This window comes from Nanorana parkeri, unplaced genomic scaffold, assembly GCF_000935625.1.
Source record: "Nanorana parkeri isolate BGI_ZX_2015 unplaced genomic scaffold, ASM93562v1 scaffold1163, whole genome shotgun sequence".
Classification (NCBI taxonomy): domain Eukaryota; kingdom Metazoa; phylum Chordata; class Amphibia; order Anura; family Dicroglossidae; genus Nanorana; species Nanorana parkeri.
In genome coordinates, this window is record NW_017307431.1 from 491,383 (window position 1) to 508,844 (window position 17,462).

Here is a 17,462-nt window from a genome sequence, read left to right on the forward strand (position 1 = left end):
CTTGTTCTACTGAAAGTTAATAAAAATGAAAGGGTCAGGCTACCCAAAACTGATATTTACATGTTTAGTGGATACTACAGAGTTAGAACCACCAAGCCCTTTTTTTTCTCATTATTGCTTGGGAATTCTATTGGTGAGAACCGTCTGAAAAACTCCCATTCTTGTTATGATCTTTAAGAATTGCAGATGAAAGAATTCGAGAGTAGTAGCAGCCAATGCTAGCCATCTTGTAGCAGATAATTCAATATTTTATTTTTCCTGACATCCTCATGTCCGCATACTACAGGTCAGCTCCGCCCTCTTGACCCCAATAGGCCCACTTTCATAGCGCATAAAACTGAGACTAAGACTGCCTGATATGTTCCCTTTTGTCCTTGCTCCAGGACACCTTCTATGCTGTTTTTTTTTCTTTTCAGGTTTTATTTATATTATAAGGATATTTTATTTCTGCTCCCTACTGCTATCCCTGCCCAGGTTCAATATCTCCTGGAGCAAAGGACTTCACGTTGGAGATAAATCCTTCGCTATTGAAGTGCCCCTAGGTGCCAGGTCTAGGTGAAGGCATTTTGGATCCTAAAGGGCTTACTAGTGGCCGATATGAGGGCTCTACGGACATTTCATGTGGCTTTAGCTAGGCTTCTCTCTTTTGGCAGCGTCCCTTTTCCAATATGGCTGATGGCCAGTTCAGCCCTTAATTCCCAGCCGCTGTCTGCCGCCGCTACATAGTCATCACAGAGCACATATGCAGCTCAATTGTTTCTATGCGTTGATGGAGCAATGCTTGTACATGCCTCCTGGAAGCTTTTGAGCTGGCTCGTGAGGCTTATTTACAAGTTTTTTTCCATCATGTTACTATCGGTATTCCTATTTGTTCATCTAATTTTTTCTTCTATTTTTGTTTTCAGCAGATCCTGGAAGGAAAAAGTAATGCTCTGGTGAATAATGCAGGACAGCCAAAGTCTGCGCGTGGATCCCCCTGCATCCTGGGGATGGAAACGAGGTGAGCCGACAGAATATAAAAGCTGTTCTAGTAGCCGGGGGTTCCAGGTTTATTGACTGTGCCTTAAACTAATGCTGTGTAAGGGGCCATGCTGGGTCCCCTTCATCAGGCTTACCATGACGATGTCATGGTAAGCCTGATGGAGGACCCTGCGTGCCCCGAAACGTTGCATTTTTGATGTGACGATATGCGTGAATAAACAACGCTTTATTTTAGGCATCATCCATTGGTGTGCTGGTGACATTTCTGATGCTGTCACCATTATTTTAGTACTGCTGTTTGTTTGTTTTTCCTACCTGCATAGGGTGCTCAAAGTGAGAGATCATTTATAGCCCAACTCCAATAAATATTTTTTTTTTTTTACTGAATAAATGTGCTGTTGTTGTTGTCTTTCTACCCACCAGGATAGGAAGTGAGCGTGAATCTGCCCAGTAAAGACACCAATTATAATACCAATAATCTCAGACAGAGATTCTAACTGCTGCCCCACCATGTTCTCTAAAGTTGGGCTTTAAACATACTGCTGAGGACAAATCTTTTATCGGATACAGGAAATGAGCCAAGTGTTGGAAATATAACGGCTTATGCTGATGTAATATTGTCTTTTGTGCACTAGATGGCGCTGTGGTGCACGTCTGGTCTATGCTGGTTTTCTATATGCATGCTTTTGTCTATGATCTATATGTTTCCTGTTTGATGTTGTATTCCTGTATACAACCATCTTGAAGTGCTCAGTGCTTCATCTAAAAACATAACCAACACCAAGAACCTCCCAATCTTACAGTTGCTGGTGTCTGGAGTCCACACTTCTACTCAGTGTTAAGCTGACCATAGGAAAGCAGATGTAACCCCTAAAAATAACCAATGGGGAGATGTCTGTTAGTCACTTATAACACCAGGGAAGAGAGAATGATCTGTCAAATCTTAGAGGCTTTCTGGCAGAACCAATCCCTGTGTGCCATAATGCATTCTCTTTTCTTAGTCTGGGCTCACTTATATCTATCAGCAACATAAATGTTAAATCTTTATTTAGTTTAATTACAGGGGATCTACTAGTCTAAAAATTTAGCACACAGCTGCCATTGCTGACCTCTAAAGGTACTCCAGGGCGCTCATTCTGATCCTGGCTTTCACTGTCACTGACCTGGAACAAACATGTGGGATGGAAGTTAAGACCTTTCAGACTGGATGCATGCTTCTTCCAGGAATGTGACTTTCCAGGTAGTGAAGGCATGATGATGAAGATAACTGCTCTGGTACCTACACATTTAAATCAAATCGGTAATGACAAGTCCTATATTTCCAACTTTACATGTCCCTTTTAGCATAACCTGTGATGATTTGGCAAAGAAGAGGACCTGTGCTGCCAGGGTGTTTATTTATCAAATAATGCCATTTACATTTTAAGCATGTCCATTGTTTGTGTATTTGTGTTTGTGCCACTAACTGCTGACAATCTTCTTCTTGTTCCATATGTAGGATGCAGCCTTTTGATCAGATGCCACATAAATATACAGCAGATTTTGTCTTTGGTGAGAACATGGAAAACAGAGTCGTGGTAAGTAGCTGGCATGAGAGTCTTGGACTTTTAAGTAGCTTCCTGGGAAATCCGAGACAAGTAGTTCCTTATTCTAGATTCATACACTGCAGTAAATTGGCTTTAAATCGGCCCTCGGCGACTTCTGCAGGCACTGTGAAGCAATTCATCTTCAAAGTCCAGAGCAGAAGCATCAAACACCTCACAAAGCATCCAGAGCAGAAGCATTGTCCTCTCCTCAGCTCCTCCACCCCCTTTAGAACTAGAAAAAATGGTACATGCATGAATCTATAACCAACCTTTATAGCAGGGCGCACAATGGGAAGGCTTACAACAATACAAAACACAAAAATTCCCCAGCCTCAACCTGCCAGCCTGCAACCAAACAAGTAGCCCTGTCAACAGTATGCGTTAAAATCAGAGGTTTAGTTGCACAAACTTTTGGCCAAAAATATGTAGAAGCCACACTGCCGCGCCAAGGCACCATTGGAGTCCCAGCGTGCATTTTTGGTTGCTGGGCCTCCAGTGCGTCCCTGCACCTTTTATTAGGAGGAGTTGGCTACCTCCAGGTACACCTGCATGTAATTTATCAACTTCATTAATATGCTCACACTTGGAGACTCGGATACATAGAGTTAGGACCACACTTTGCAGAGGTGCCTTGGCGCGGCCGTGTGGCTTCTACATATTTTTGGCCAAAAGTTTGTGCAACTAAACCTCTGATTTTAACGCATACTGTTGACAGGGCTACTTGTTTGGTTGCAGGCTGGCTGGCAGGTTGAGGCTGGGGAATTTTTGTGTTTTGTATTCCTCCACCCCCTTTCCCTGCAATGACACAGCAGCCATTCAGTCTTTTAATCTCAAAAGTAAGCACAGTATAGGAACTCTGGGAATGGGAAGCAGGGTGAACTGTGCTTCCTCTGAGCTGAGGTCTTCAGCACTGCTGTTTTGTGAATTTGGAGGATGAATTGCTCCACAGTGCCAGCAGCTACATAGCTCAGTGAAGGCTTATTTTAAAGCTCATTTCATGCTTATTAAAACATATATATCTCTATCAATATCTACAGTCTGGCTAAAGGTTCACTTTAAAGTAACCCTAAACACAGGAGTTAAATCTTAAAAATGCATTCAATTACCTTAACTATGAACAAAAATGTATCTTATTTGTGTATCCCTCAGCTGTAGATCCTCAAATCATCTCTGAATTGGAGCTGACACTGTCCTTCCTTCTGGAGGGGGGCTACTTTTGTTCCCCATGGTCCCTGTGTGTGTTGTAAAGTAGCAGCCGCTCCAAGCTCACTCCCATGATGGACTACAATCCCAATACAAATTAGTAAACTAAACGTGAGATTGTAGTCCATCACAGGAGGGAGCTTGGAGCGGGGACTACTTTACGAAACACACACACGGACCATGAGGAACAAAAGTAGCCCCCCTCCAGAAGGAAGGACAGTGTCAGCACCAATTCAGAGATAATTTGAGGATCTACAGCCAAGTGATACACAAATGTTGTTAATAGTTAAGGTACTTGAATGCATTTTTAAGATTTAATTCCTCAATTTACAGTCATTTTAAGAAAATCTGTAGGGTAAAATATGAAAACATATTTGAAATACATATATTCAAAATGTTTTATCTTTTAATGGATGTTTAGTCCTGTACGGCAAAAGGCAATTAGAAGTAGAACAAAAAACATTAATCTGTAGTGATCAGTTTGTCTGTGAAGGTTCTCATTCATCCCGGTCATGGTATATCTGTAAAAAATAAGTCTTAAGGCAACTGGACTTGCTGTATTGTTCTTAAAGACGTTTCCCTGGTCATCCAACCAGCTTTTTCAATTCGGAATGACTTGTACAAAAATGTATTCCCAGAGAATGTTTGTACAAGTCATTCTGAATTGAGAAAGCTGGTTGGATGACCAGGGAAACGTCTTCAAGAAAAATACAGCAAGTCCAGTTGCCAAGTCCAGTTTAAGACTTATTTTTTACAGATGTAGTGATCGGTATGTAGAAGGACACCTCCTCCAAGTGCGTGGAATCCTTTTACCATTCAGAAGGACACGTCTCTGTGTGCAGCAGGTCTGCATAGACGGAGAGCTGCCATTTACAGCTCAGCCTGCTAATTTTATTGGTCTCACTTAATACTGTTAGTAAGGGCTTGTAGTCCTCCTTTATATGCCACAGAAACAAGAACCAGCTAGTCTCTTCCACACAGTAAAGAAAGAAAACGGCAAAGGCTACTAGTCAGACCTCATCGGTTTGACAGCCACAAGTTCATACATTTTAATAAGTGCCCCACACTGCTCAGTTGCCAGGCTGCATAAGTTTGGAATTAGAGAAGAGCAGTGATTCAGGCAAACAAAGTATTGATCTTCTCGGGTTGTGTTATGGGTCCCGGGTTTGGTCAGGAGAGTTGGTGATGCTATGCACTGTAAGTAATATGACTCCCAAGTCAAGGATCATAGTTTCTGGTGGGTTAGGATAACATTATAACCCTATATGAGGGAGAGAGTGGGGACAAGTCATTTGCAGAAATGAGCTCCCAAAGGACTGGATATTTACAGCAGTCATGAGTCAATTTTAGCTTTCAAAAGAAATAGATGAAATCTGATTGGTCACCTTGGAACACTGCACTTAGAACATTGTGATTTTTATTTTGCACTGTCATGAAGTTGTTTTTTTGCAATGATTGTGCACTGAAATTATGCAACAGAAATTTAAAAAAAAAACTGGGAACTATCTACAAAGCGCATACATTTATTAATAGCGAAGTGTAAGATAACCTATCCATTCTATTTTCAGAGTCCCAAGAGGCCGACACCATTTCAGACTAGCGTGCTGCCGTGCAGGCGGGAATCCACGTCAACTAGATTATCATATAACAGAAACTGGCCTTATCAGAGTAAGATGTGCTTTCTGTATATATTAGTACTTTGTTATTAGCCATGCTTATGGGAACGTTCAGGAAAATATCTGCAAGGGAATCATTCTTGAGGGCGCCAGTAATTGTCTGATGCCTAAAGCTGGCCATACGCTTAGTTTTTTCTCATTCTGTTGCCACATCCACTATTGTTGGTTCTGATAGGACGTTTCAGCAGGACACGGACAAATTTGACCAGTGTATGGCCAGCCTTAGGCCTTGTTCACACCAAATGCAGACCGGATCCGGTCAGGTTTCTGCACACGCAGTGCAGTGGGTTGTGCCGCGTTTTGGATGCATTTTTAATGCGTTTAGGGCCGGTTTTGGTTAAAAAAAATGTTTTGTTTTTTTTTAAAGTTTAACATGGGCTTTCAGGCACTTGCATGCGTTTTTGATGCGTTTTTGCGTTTAAGATGCGTTTCTGATGCATTCCAGAGCAGGTAAAATAGGGCCTGCCGCAGTTTTTTCACCTGCTCTGGATTTGGTCTGGATCCGCACGCTGCGATGTGAACTGGAGGTCAAAATACCATAGGAATACATTGGACGCAGTTTTGATCCGGTCTGCACCTGCTCTGGTCTGGATCTGCTCCGCGCTTGGTGTGAACAAGGCCTTAGAAAAGTGTCAGGCTGTGGAGAAATGCAACAAAGAACTTGGCCATTGAACATCTTGTATCTCTTTTTGAGTATATTTGTTGTACTAGAGATATGGCTTGCACAGATGTTCTAAGGAGCTGAAGGGAAGAGTTAGGCCGGGTTCACACCTGGGCGTTTTACAGCGCGTTCCTATCCATTAGGATATAGCCAAATAGCCCTCGGAAACGCTTGTTTGTTGCGCGTTTCATTTACCGCAAATCGCGGTAAAAACACGCATATTCCGTATGCCCAGGTGTGAACCAGGCCTTACAGAAACAACTGGAAAAATCAAATCGGATGACAAATTTCAATCGCCCTCTTCGGCTTTCTCTGTGTATACTGATCTCTTGCCACAGAATGCTAGTCAAACTTAGACAAGCTCTTAGACAAGCAATCAATAGGTCCTCCAACTGGATAGTGTGTAGCACAGTAAAGCCTTCCTAGAACAGAAAGTATTAACATGTCTCATTCTATAATATGTCCCAAAAAATAACATTATTCCTTTTTTCAGGACAGTGGCCGAAACTTCTTATTTTTGGGATGTATGATGGAATGAGACTTGCCAATACCTACTGTTCTATGAAGGCTTTACTGTGTTACGCACTATTCAGTTGAACAGTAGGTATTGGCATGTCTCATTCCACAATATCTCCCAAAAATAAGTAGTTTCGGCCACTATCCTGAAATGGGGACTACTATTATTTTTTGGGACGTGTTATAGAATGAGACGTGAATACCTTATGTTCGAAGAAGGCTTTAATATGTACACACTGATTCGGTTGGAAGTTTTTTTTTATTTTTAGTCTCTTCTCGCCTCTACGGTTATACTATCTTGTTTTGTCTCAAGGCCCACTGTGTTGCCCAGCCATGTGGCACCAGAAGTATTGTTATTTTATAGTTATGCCATCAGTACAGCCCTTAGGAACTGTTGGGGCCAGTGTCCACACGCTTTTGTTCACTTCAAGTAGGTTTTGTATTCCTGTACAAGTCTATGGGGATGCAAAACTCCCTCAAAGCAGGCCAAATGCAAGTCGGAAGGAGGTCATCTACAGGCCAAATGCACCTGTCAATAAGTTCTGAATGATCTCAGAATTGTCTCAAACTAATATCAAACTAATGCCATCAACACAAGAGACAGCGACAAAGGCCCTTAGGCTGATCTGTAAGGAGTGCTGGCATTATGGGGCATTTGCAAAGACACTATCCCTTTGCTCTGAATTGGTAAGGTGACATTATCTCATTAAAGCCAATAATATGTAATTCTACAAGTTACAGGTCTGTGAGCTCACAGAACAGAAATGAATTAATGGGAAATACTTTTTCTATAGCTTTAAAACGCGCTGTTCTTTTGAGCATAGGAGGCAATAGCAGAGTTTAAGCCAGAAATGCCCGATGAAGAGACATCCGATACCACTTAATCTGAGCAGTAGCTGTCGCAAGGTGTTTGCGGCATTCCACAATTATTTTTTTTAAAGGGGACCTGTCATGATGGTAGTTACCTGTCACAGCTAAGAGTTACCATCCGGGGTTGGGGGTTGCCTTCCTTCTGGTGCTATTTGGAAAGAAAACTTCTCACTGCTCTGCCTCTGCATTGGCAGTGCTTTTGATATCCAAGCAATGACGGCCTTCACTAGGACATGTAATACCAATGACGGCAACGTCTGGGGCTACATTTATTCTTTTTTTTTTTCCTAGAGCACAAACTTCATAGGAGCCTTGAAGAATCAGCTGCAGCATACACCTCCAGGCCAAGAATGAAGTATGAACTGAACCAAGTGGAGGTTGTCACAGGAGAAGAGTCGGAGCGCAATGTGCTACAGGTGGGTGAGTGTATTGCTCAGGCCGCTCAGCAAGTGCTCAGTTTTCAATCTTTATATTCACTTTCACCTACAAAAGTTGCATACAAAAAATCTTACCACCAACCTCTCCTCTGTACCCTTTACACTAGTCCTCCCTGTAATCCTAACCAACCCCTGTGATCCTATCACTAAACTCTCATGCATTATTACCCCATATTTGCATTCCACTGTGCCAAAGACCAACCTTCCTGCACTGAAATATACCACTGCTGAAGTCCCAACTCCAGAATCTCCTGTCTTTTAATAATACTAATACCTCCTAGTATTTTATATATAGAAATTAGGGATGCACCGATACCGATTTTTCGGTATCGAGTACTGATATTTTGTTTTCGGGACTTGCCAATACCGAGTACCGATACCGGTGCTTTCCGCTGGCATGGAGCCGGCTTCCTGGGCAATCGGGAAGCTGAGCTGTAGGTAATGGCCTGGGAAGCCGGCTCCATGTTTGGCCGGCTTGATTGTGATTTGGGCGGGATATCGGCTTCCCGGCCAATCAGGAAGTCAGGCAGCGAGTAATGACCTGCTTCCCAGCCAATCAGCATGGAGCCAGCTGTTCGGCTAGCTTGATGCCGGTTGGCCGGGAAACCGTCTTCCTGGCCAATCAGGGAGGCGGGTCATTACTCGCAGCCCAGCTTACTGATCGCACGGGAACCTGGCTCCATGTTCCCCTACGGCACTGCCGGTCGGAGGAAATGTTCCTCTGACTGAAAGTTCTGGTATCAGGGAAGGTATCTGAGCATTTGGCCGAGTACGAGTACACGCCCCAAATACTCGATATCGGCACCGATACTAGTATCAGTATCTGTGCATCCCTAATATGAATAATCATCATCAATTGGAGCCTACTTTATAACTCAATGTGACCTTTTTCTTCCCATAGATTAGCTGCAAGCTCTTTGTGTTTACCAAAGAAAACCAAGTGTGGACAGAAAGGGGAAGGGGCTACCTTAGGCTCAATGACACCGCTTCCAGTGAAAATGGACCATTCCTATCTCGCATAGGTAAGCAGAAGATATAAAGTGTCATTTCAGCCAAAAGTTTTGGGTTTTTAAGCTTTCTGTAATGAGGGAAGGGTGAGAACATGTCAGTCTAAAAACTCACCCCACACTATACAATCTGTCTGCACCATCTCCTTTAGAGCTGCCAACAACTGTGTAGTGCAAGAGCCTTCCAGGTTGATTAGATAGTTTAGGTAGATCCTCATATTTAATAGTTTTGGTAAGTCTAAGGTAGATTGCACAAAGATTGTATGGTCAGATTGTACCATGTTTGGGGAGCTTAAGTGTAACCTCAGGATCAATTCCAAGGCTGCTGCAGCTAGAGAGTGTTGTATGCTGGCTGGTTCGTGTGCCTCCTTCTCAACTCCCATTAAGTAAAGGGTCATCTTCTCAACATGAATATCCGGAAGAGTCGCCGGCACTCCAATGGTGATGCAAGAACGTCTTTTATTGACGCATGTTTACATGATCACTATTGGAGTTCCGGGGACTTTTTATGATCTTTATTGTCTGCAAACACTGCATTGTGTCACTCCAGCACCCACCACTTTAGTATATTTACGGTCAGGAGTGGGATGGGACTCGCACAATATGTTGTGAACATGCACACACATAACAATAAAGGGCTGGAACCTTTGCCAGGTTTGTATTTGTCTGCATCCCCATTTAGTAGATTCCATCACTTGATGTTTTAGTGACTCTAATCATCAAAACAGGAAGTTAGGGGAAATCTCCCCTGTGGGGAAAAAGCTGACAGAAGTTTTAACTCTTCCCTACTCTAACCAAAACAAACAAAAAAAAGGTTTGCCTGTTAGACAACCTATTATGCAACATTATGGGCCCTATACATTTTCTTTGCTGCTGCAAAACTTAACAATTCAGATCTTTGTTTAATTTTGAAGTGTGTTTTACACTTTGTGCGGTTTCAGCAGCAGTTGATAAAGAGTCGCTTTAACCCCATGCTTCTCTACACTTTCCATCTGCAGCAGCCTAGCAGTTGATGAGGTTACATTTTGAATGCAGCAATGTGCATTGTTGCCGTTCTGGGGGTCTTGCCTGAAAACTGAGGGAGGTGAGTTTTATACTAAAATGAATGCAGTTTGTAATGGACAGCGATAGGTTTGAGCCTTGGGATGCCTTTAGGTATTAGCTGTCGGCAGATATTCTTCCTACAAGTAGACATGGTGTCTGCAGAGACATTCAGTGATGGCCTTATGCTTCTGCTTCTTATTATCACTTCCTCTCGGTTCTCTTTATTCATGGAGCTCTCCAGCTCAGAAAATAGGGGAAAGGTCATTTTCATGTTTCCAAACGAGTGAATGCTCAGGCTTTTTCCACTCCAGCGGATACCATGCTCCTCAGCCTCACATGTTCCTGGGTCAATATCTCCATCTTCTCCTTCCTTGATCTCTTATCAATTGTTTGCACATTCCATATTTCCCCTCCCAGCACCTGGCGTCCTTCTAGAGCACATTAATTGGGAGAAAATGACTACTTGCTTTAGTTGGCTGGTTAGTGGTGTCCGGCACAGCTTGTTATCAGCGTCAATGGTCCGTTCTGTTTCATGCATTTTTCTGTACAATGCAAGGCGCAGCATGTAGGCGATTCCTAATCAAATGCTGTGTTGACAAATTTGCCTTCTCTAAAACATGTCCCAAAGACGAGAAGTAAAAAAAGAAAAAGGTTTGCAAGCCATAAAGCTGGCCCTGTATTAAAGATTGGGCCTGGGTTCCCCAAGTTTTATAGATTATAGGGGCTGATTGATAAATCTTCCAGCCAGTGTATAGCTTGGCGAATGCCATGCACTCACTATTACTGCCACTAGGCGGCACTGAAGAGAATAGGAAATTCTTCTGGGTGGAAGATTTCTAAATTGGAGCACAAGTGTGTGTGGCCAATATTTTTTTTTGTAGAGAGAGTAACGGCCTGTTCACACCACTTCCAGTGCGTTCCGGCACAGTTAGCTGTTGGAGCGCATTAGAATATCCTCCCTGTGTTCTGGCATTGGAGGGGGCATAACGGTGCAGTAAATGGCACCGCAGCCATGGGTTGTCCCCCCCGCCTGCAGTGCGATTGCCTGCACCAGAACGTGTGGCACATCAATGTCTGCATTCTGGTCCAATGCAATTGGAAAAATAGTGTTTGTACTGTTTTTTGCGACTGCACTGGACCAGAACGCAGTCATTGATATGCCATCAAATGCGATCCACTGTGTTCCAGCAGCTAAACGTGCTGGAATGCACTGGAAGTGGTGTGAACAGGCCCTAAGGGAGGATTAAAACCTGTCAGTTTATTTTTCTATCAGTGTACTAGAGATACAACAGGAAGCTAGAGAAAATCTGCGGGGAATTCCTCTCTGAGGCAGCTGTCCCTGGTAACAATTGTCACCATTGGAAGATAAATGTAAATCTCCCCAATTTTAATGCAGTCATCAATAAAAACTTGACAAAAAAAATCTAACCTTTCACCACTTTATCCTAAACTAAAAACGAAAAAAAAGTTTTATTGAGAGATTTACTTTAAATCCTATTTTTACAATCCCAACTTACACGTTGCAGAATCATATTGTAGAATTTTAGCCCTTTACAGATCTTCTCCTCCTTTCCCTATGTTGAATATGCTGTCTCTGCTTCGTTTAAAGAGACCCTGTCACCCAGATAATTTAAAGAAAAACAAAAAAACCCTTGTAGCAGTAGCGCAAGATTAAAACCAACAGTTTTGGCATTGCTTTTTTTAATTTAATTTTTTTTTGTAATACATTTTCTAGTTTCACCATCAGAATGAGACGGGTATAAATTAGGCTGTGTAGGCTGAAACGCTTTATTGTTACTTTGATGCAAGATGGAATTCTAATAAAGAGAATTTCGGAGAAGCCATGTGTGCTGGCTTTTGCATTCCTCTAACAGAAAAGCTGACATGGAGGATGTAACCTTTCCCTACCCTGCATTAATAAAGTGGACACTGGTGTGTTGGTCACTTCTCCCCTTTCTTCTGTTGTATGAGGCCAATTCGCTGTCATCTCATCACACATACAGGGTTGTATGTGGATCAGGAGTGTGATGGGACATTCATGTCTATTGGAGATATGTCTTTACAGAAACAGAAATTATTCAGAGTAGAAACCCAACAGAGCTTCTAAAAACCACTTCTGGCTGGAGTTCTATTTTGAAGTATAGGTAGCAGGTTCAATTTACATATTAAATGTCACAAGCACCAAACTCTGAAGACTTGAAGACTAAGCAGAGCCATGTATGTTGTTTTATTTCAGTGATGAGAAATCATGGCAATCTAAAGCTGATCCTGAACAGTAAAATCTTTCATGAGATGAAGCTGGAGAGGGCGGGCAGAAGGAGTCTGCAAATCATGGCCACTGACCTCCGTGACAACAGCATCAAAATATTCCTTGTCCAGGTGAGAGCTCCTCTATACGCCAAATACAAGAATATGAAGCACAAGTTACTATATTTGATGTAAAGCATGTCACACAACAAAGGCATAGCGGGTATCTCCAAGAAAGGCATCTTCCTTCCAGAGGATCTTCCTTCCCAGAAAAATGTTTTAACTTTCCACTTGAAAGGGTCCGTTCACCCAAAGCTGACACTTCACTGTTCTGTGGCAGGAGAACTGTGCTGAGACAATATGAGGGCTGCCATTGCTGACGTCTCCTAAAAATTCTAGTCACCTGGCTATCATGGTAATTCCAGTTGTGGGGATTAGTGAGGAGTGTAGTGAATCCGCAGTCTGAATCTTTTAGCTATGAAGGCATTTAATTCAGGGCCTTTTCTGCTTTAGGAGTATGATCAAGTGTCTACCATGAGTTGGATGTCTACATTTGGCACCAACCTACCACAGGTTCCAGCTCCAGGCAGACACTGTAACCATATGTCTGACAAAGCCTTTATTAAGGCCAATCTTTGATCCAAAGATTGGCCTTAAAGTGGACTCTTACACTCAAAAATCAGATTCTACTGATGCATCCCTCTATGTATGATGATTAATAATAACATGTCAGTTGTAAAATGCTGTGATTGTGAAATACTTTCAAAGCAGGAAGTGAACGCTCTGCAAGTGTAAGTGCAAAATGACTTCAGTTTGCCAAAGCATTGCACACTGGGATTGCCTTGTCATCAGCAGAAAATTGCTGGGAAATCTCATCTGTATTCTCATGAGATGTCAGGGAAAGGCATTTTTCTCCCCTGAGATGATGTGCATGGTCACATGTCTAGTCACATGTGCCAGTAATCCAGGAAGTAATAGGAGAGCTAGTAATCTTCCCTTAGTAAACATGGCCACTGTCAGAAGACTGGGGAAGAAAAGAGAAGGTGTGCAAAGAATACAAAGCCGGCAATTATCTAGACGTATGTGTGTAGATTGTCATCACTAAACATTTCTAAAGGTATCTTTGTTGTTATTTTAAAGCTATAGATAAAGGTCCGCTTTAAAGGAATATTAACCCCTCGCATATTTTTGCATCTATCTACTGCTAGCAATCGAAAAAACATTTTTGCCTTTAATGTCACTTTAAGGGATCAGGAAGGGATTCTTTCCCTGGTGAAGCAAATTGGATCATGCTTTATAAGAGTTGATTGCCTTCCGCCAGATCAACTCTTTGGTTTAGGGTTCTTTTGGATGCAGACTTTTTAATATTGGCTGAGTTTAATGGATGTGTATTTATTGACTTCAAAGCTCCAACACCTCCTTAGACATCCGTTCACATTCTAAACCAATACTTTTCTGAGGCAGTGATCTGGTACAACTATTTAAAGTTGGGGTTCAGACTTTAATCTGACTTGCTAATAAGAAATCTTTGTTCTGGGCCAGGGAACAAGTACTAAAGTTACATTGTAATCCTAAAGTCATTTTGGCCGCACAATGTTGATTTTCCTGGCAATAGCCCTCAATCCTGCCCACTAGCCAACCAAGGCATGAATTTACACATTAACCCTGATTGTCTAGCAACACAGTCACTCATCGGTTTTTCTTGACTCTCTGTTTTTCAGGCAAGTGTGAAAGATGCCGGACGCCTTTATGCTGCAATCCATCATCGGCTCGTCGCAATGAAAAACTTCCGGGCCCAGCAGGAGCAGAAAACACCCAACACCGAGGAAGAGAACTGCTTACATCCCCAGCTTCTCAATAGTGACTCTGAGGACGAGGAGGATGATGAAATGATGCTCTACCCTAGCAAGATGTCTGGTATGATGCGCATGAGATGTGCTAACTTGATGAACTGTCACCAAAGCCTTGTGCTTAAGATCGCCATGTTACAATCTGAATGCACAATTCTCCTTCAAATTTCCCAACAGCTACCTAGCAGGGGGGTAATATGTTGAGTGGACTGTTTGTGTAGGTGTAGTGGCCTCCACATTACACATTGGTTGGTGATTCTAAAGGAGATTGTATAATCAGATTGTATTTTATTTAATATCCAGTACTACCAGCAGAGGTAGTGAGTAAGGGGACTCTCCTGCCGGTTCCGCCCCCCTGCGACGCGAACGCTCGCAAGGGATGGAACCCGGAAAACGGATGCCGGCATCGGCCGGAAGACACAGTGCGGCTCAAGGGACATGGTAAGAGACGCGCTGTGTATTTCCGAGTGTGGCTCGCGGTTACATCTTATGTTACAGAAAATTAACCCCGAGCCACACTCGGGAATACCACCAAGAAGGTTGTATAAGCAGAAGTATGGCCTTACTATATCCATACAGCTGCCTATAAAAATGGCACATCTATAAAGCGCGGCAATTTGCTTTATAAATGTGCTTAGTGCTATTACAATGTATGTGAGTGGGCTATCAAAAGATTGAAGGGTTTACAGGTTGAGAGGTCTAAAGGACTGAAGGCATATATGGCCTGTCAGTCAGGTGGCTGCCTCTCCTTCAAGTATGAAGTATATAATAACCAATAGCGCCAGAGATGACCACTCCACTGAAGAAATATATATGCAGGTCGCTGCCCCACATCAGTCAGGGAGACTGTAATATCTGATGAGAAAACAAAAACAAGGGGCACCTTCCCTAGTGTAGATACATTTTTATTATACAAATGGCAAAAAGTGGAATGATACTCACAAAAGAGTAGATAACATTGAGCCTCCAAATCAAAGGTTGATCCTCAGTCTTGGGAAAAAGCAAGATACAGCATGAGAGAGCCGCACAAATGGTGCTTCCTATGTGACAGCACAGTATGCCTGGGTTAACGCGTTCCCGGGGCCACGCCCCCTTCAAAACCTAAGACCGAGGGTCGACCTTTGATTTGAAGACTCAATGTTATCTACTCTTTTGTGAGTATCATTCCACTTTTTGCCATTTGTATAATAAAAATGTATCTACACTAGGGAAGGCGCCCCTTGTTTTTGTTTTCTGAAGAGAGGACTCCATGTCAACCCTCAAGCTCCACAGCACAGCCTACATTTTATAAATGGTGTTTAGCAAAGGGCATACGATGATATCCACACTGTTATAAATCTGCCCCTAGGTGAATTTAAAAATGCCTAATGTATATGTATAAATATGTATAAATGTAGGTCAGAAACAGACAGAATATTTAAAAACGCAGACTTCGTGGATCATTTGGTCATTCAGAGAACTTAATGTCAGCCTGCAGGCTCCGCAGCACGGCCTACATTTTATAAATGGGATGAAAATTGCAGTCCGTAGTATGGACTAATATGGCATTTAGCACAGAGCATATGACAATATCCTCTCTCCAATATAAATTTGCCCCTAGGTGAATGTAAACGTGCTTGTATAAATGTAGGTCTTACCCACAGACAGAATTGTTAAATAGACAGACTCCGTGGATGATTTGGTCATTGAGAGAATTTAATGTCAGCCTGCAGGCTCCACAGCATGTCTACAGTTTATGAATGTGCCGTAACTTTCAGTGCGTGGCATGGACTAATATTTGGTGTTTAACATATGGCAATATCTGCTCTCTGTTCTCTGTTGTAAAGTGGCCTCGAGGTGAATTCAAATGTGCTTGGAGTAAACATAGGTCTATCATCTGACAAATGTTAGGCAGGCTGAGTGGATCACTTGGTCTCTTGTCTTCCCGTCATCTATGCTTTGCTTTGGGTTTTATATTGGTATTGTGTCATTTTAAAGCCATCCTTCCTTTGCAGATCATCTCCAGTTGATCCGTCAGCGGCCCGTCCTGTACTCCTGACATTTGCTTTCCGTTCCAACCTCTCAGAGTCGCGCGTCGTAGTACAACATCATCGGCAAGAACGCCAACATCAAACTGGAATCTGAGAGCGAAAGAGAATTCTGTCGGGAAAATCACGATCTATTGAACAGTACTACACGTACAAGGACTGCTGAAATCGCAGACAGATAGACTTGTATACTGGGAATTCAGTATCGACTAAAGACTAATTTGACGAGATAAATTATTGGGACACTTTAACGTATATATGTATACCTCAAGAATGATAACTGAGTGCACCTTAATATATAGCCAAAGGATCTTGAGACAAACATTCCCAGTATCCTCTTATCCCCCTCCCCCCCTCCCTTGCTATTTAATCTTCATTCATTTGGAGCTCCTTGATCATGCATCATAGCAGCAAGTCAAAGTGTGTATGGGTGTAAATCCCCCTCCAAAAAAAAGAAAAAGGGTATTACTTGGTCAAAAAGTATTGTGCATCATATTGATGGCAATGATCAAGCTTACTTTGTATATGCATTGCCATATTCTTATTGTAAGACGTTGTATGCCTTTACAATGTTCAATCATGTTCTGGTCACGGTGGCTGAGACTTTCGGGGCAACTTTTTTTCTGCTAATTTGTAAAATGCATGTAATCTATTGTGTATTTAAAATTTTCAGTCTATATATACATATATATACATATCTATATATTTATATTTTATTAAAGGTTGTTTTATGGTAGTGTAATATATATTCAAATTTAGAAGATCTATTTGACAGGGTTTGCTTGGCACGTTTATAAACACTTATTCTGTTTACATGTCATTTGAAAGTTTTCATTTCTGATGATGCGACGCGGGCTCCCTTCTTCGTTCTCTTGGAAGGATTTGCGAAGGCGGATTACTAATAATTGGAAGGATTTGCAAAGGTGGATTACTGAGCAATGAGCCGCTTGACCTGGACGGGTGTGTTTTTCATGGCAACAAGTTTATTGACAGTTGTCTTCAGTGACTGTTGTCTTCAGTGGCAGACATAGTCGCCAAAGGGCCCCTGTGCAAGAACAATTTTTGGGTCCCCCATCCAAGTGCTGCTCAATGATTAATGAGCAATGGGCCACTTGACCTGGACGAGTGATTTTCATAGCAACAATTCAGTGACAGTTGTCTTCAGTGACGGCTGTCTTCAGTAGCAGACATAATCGCCAAAGGGCCCCTGTGCAACAATAATTTTTGGGGGCCCCATTCAACTGCAGCTCAATTTGCCCTGTAAAGGTAGATGGACACAAGCAGATGAAGAGTATCTTTTTTGGGGTTTTTTTTTTGTTTGTTACACTCTAAAGCAACTTTGGCCCTCTAACCGTGC

The 17,462-nt window shown here is 42.3% G+C and overlaps 1 protein-coding gene across 1 annotated transcript; it reads left to right on the top strand.

The window, feature by feature from the left end:
- The first annotated feature begins 777 nt into the window (after positions 1 to 777).
- On the top strand, positions 778 to 16,547 carry LOC108796744 (ran-binding protein 3-like). The gene is made up of 9 exons (XM_018568255.1): positions 778 to 816; positions 906 to 1,001; positions 2,475 to 2,558; positions 5,339 to 5,438; positions 7,785 to 7,909; positions 8,832 to 8,952; positions 12,218 to 12,360; positions 13,950 to 14,145; positions 16,073 to 16,547. Exons 1-9 carry the CDS (start codon positions 778 to 780, stop codon positions 16,114 to 16,116), a joined length of 948 nt encoding a protein of 315 aa, XP_018423757.1. The 3' UTR covers positions 16,117 to 16,547.
- The last annotated feature ends 915 nt before the right edge of the window (positions 16,548 to 17,462 follow it).

Bases quoted from the DNA above. Each gene is read 5' to 3' on its own strand.
- LOC108796744 (XM_018568255.1), top strand. From the start codon at position 778: ATGCTTGTACATGCCTCCTGGAAGCTTTTGAGCTGGCTC. The intron at 5,439-7,784 runs GTAAGATGTGCT...TTTTTTTCCTAG, and splicing joins CAGAAACTGGCCTTATCAGA to AGCACAAACTTCATAGGAGC. The intron at 12,361-13,949 runs GTGAGAGCTCCT...TCTGTTTTTCAG, and splicing joins TCAAAATATTCCTTGTCCAG to GCAAGTGTGAAAGATGCCGG.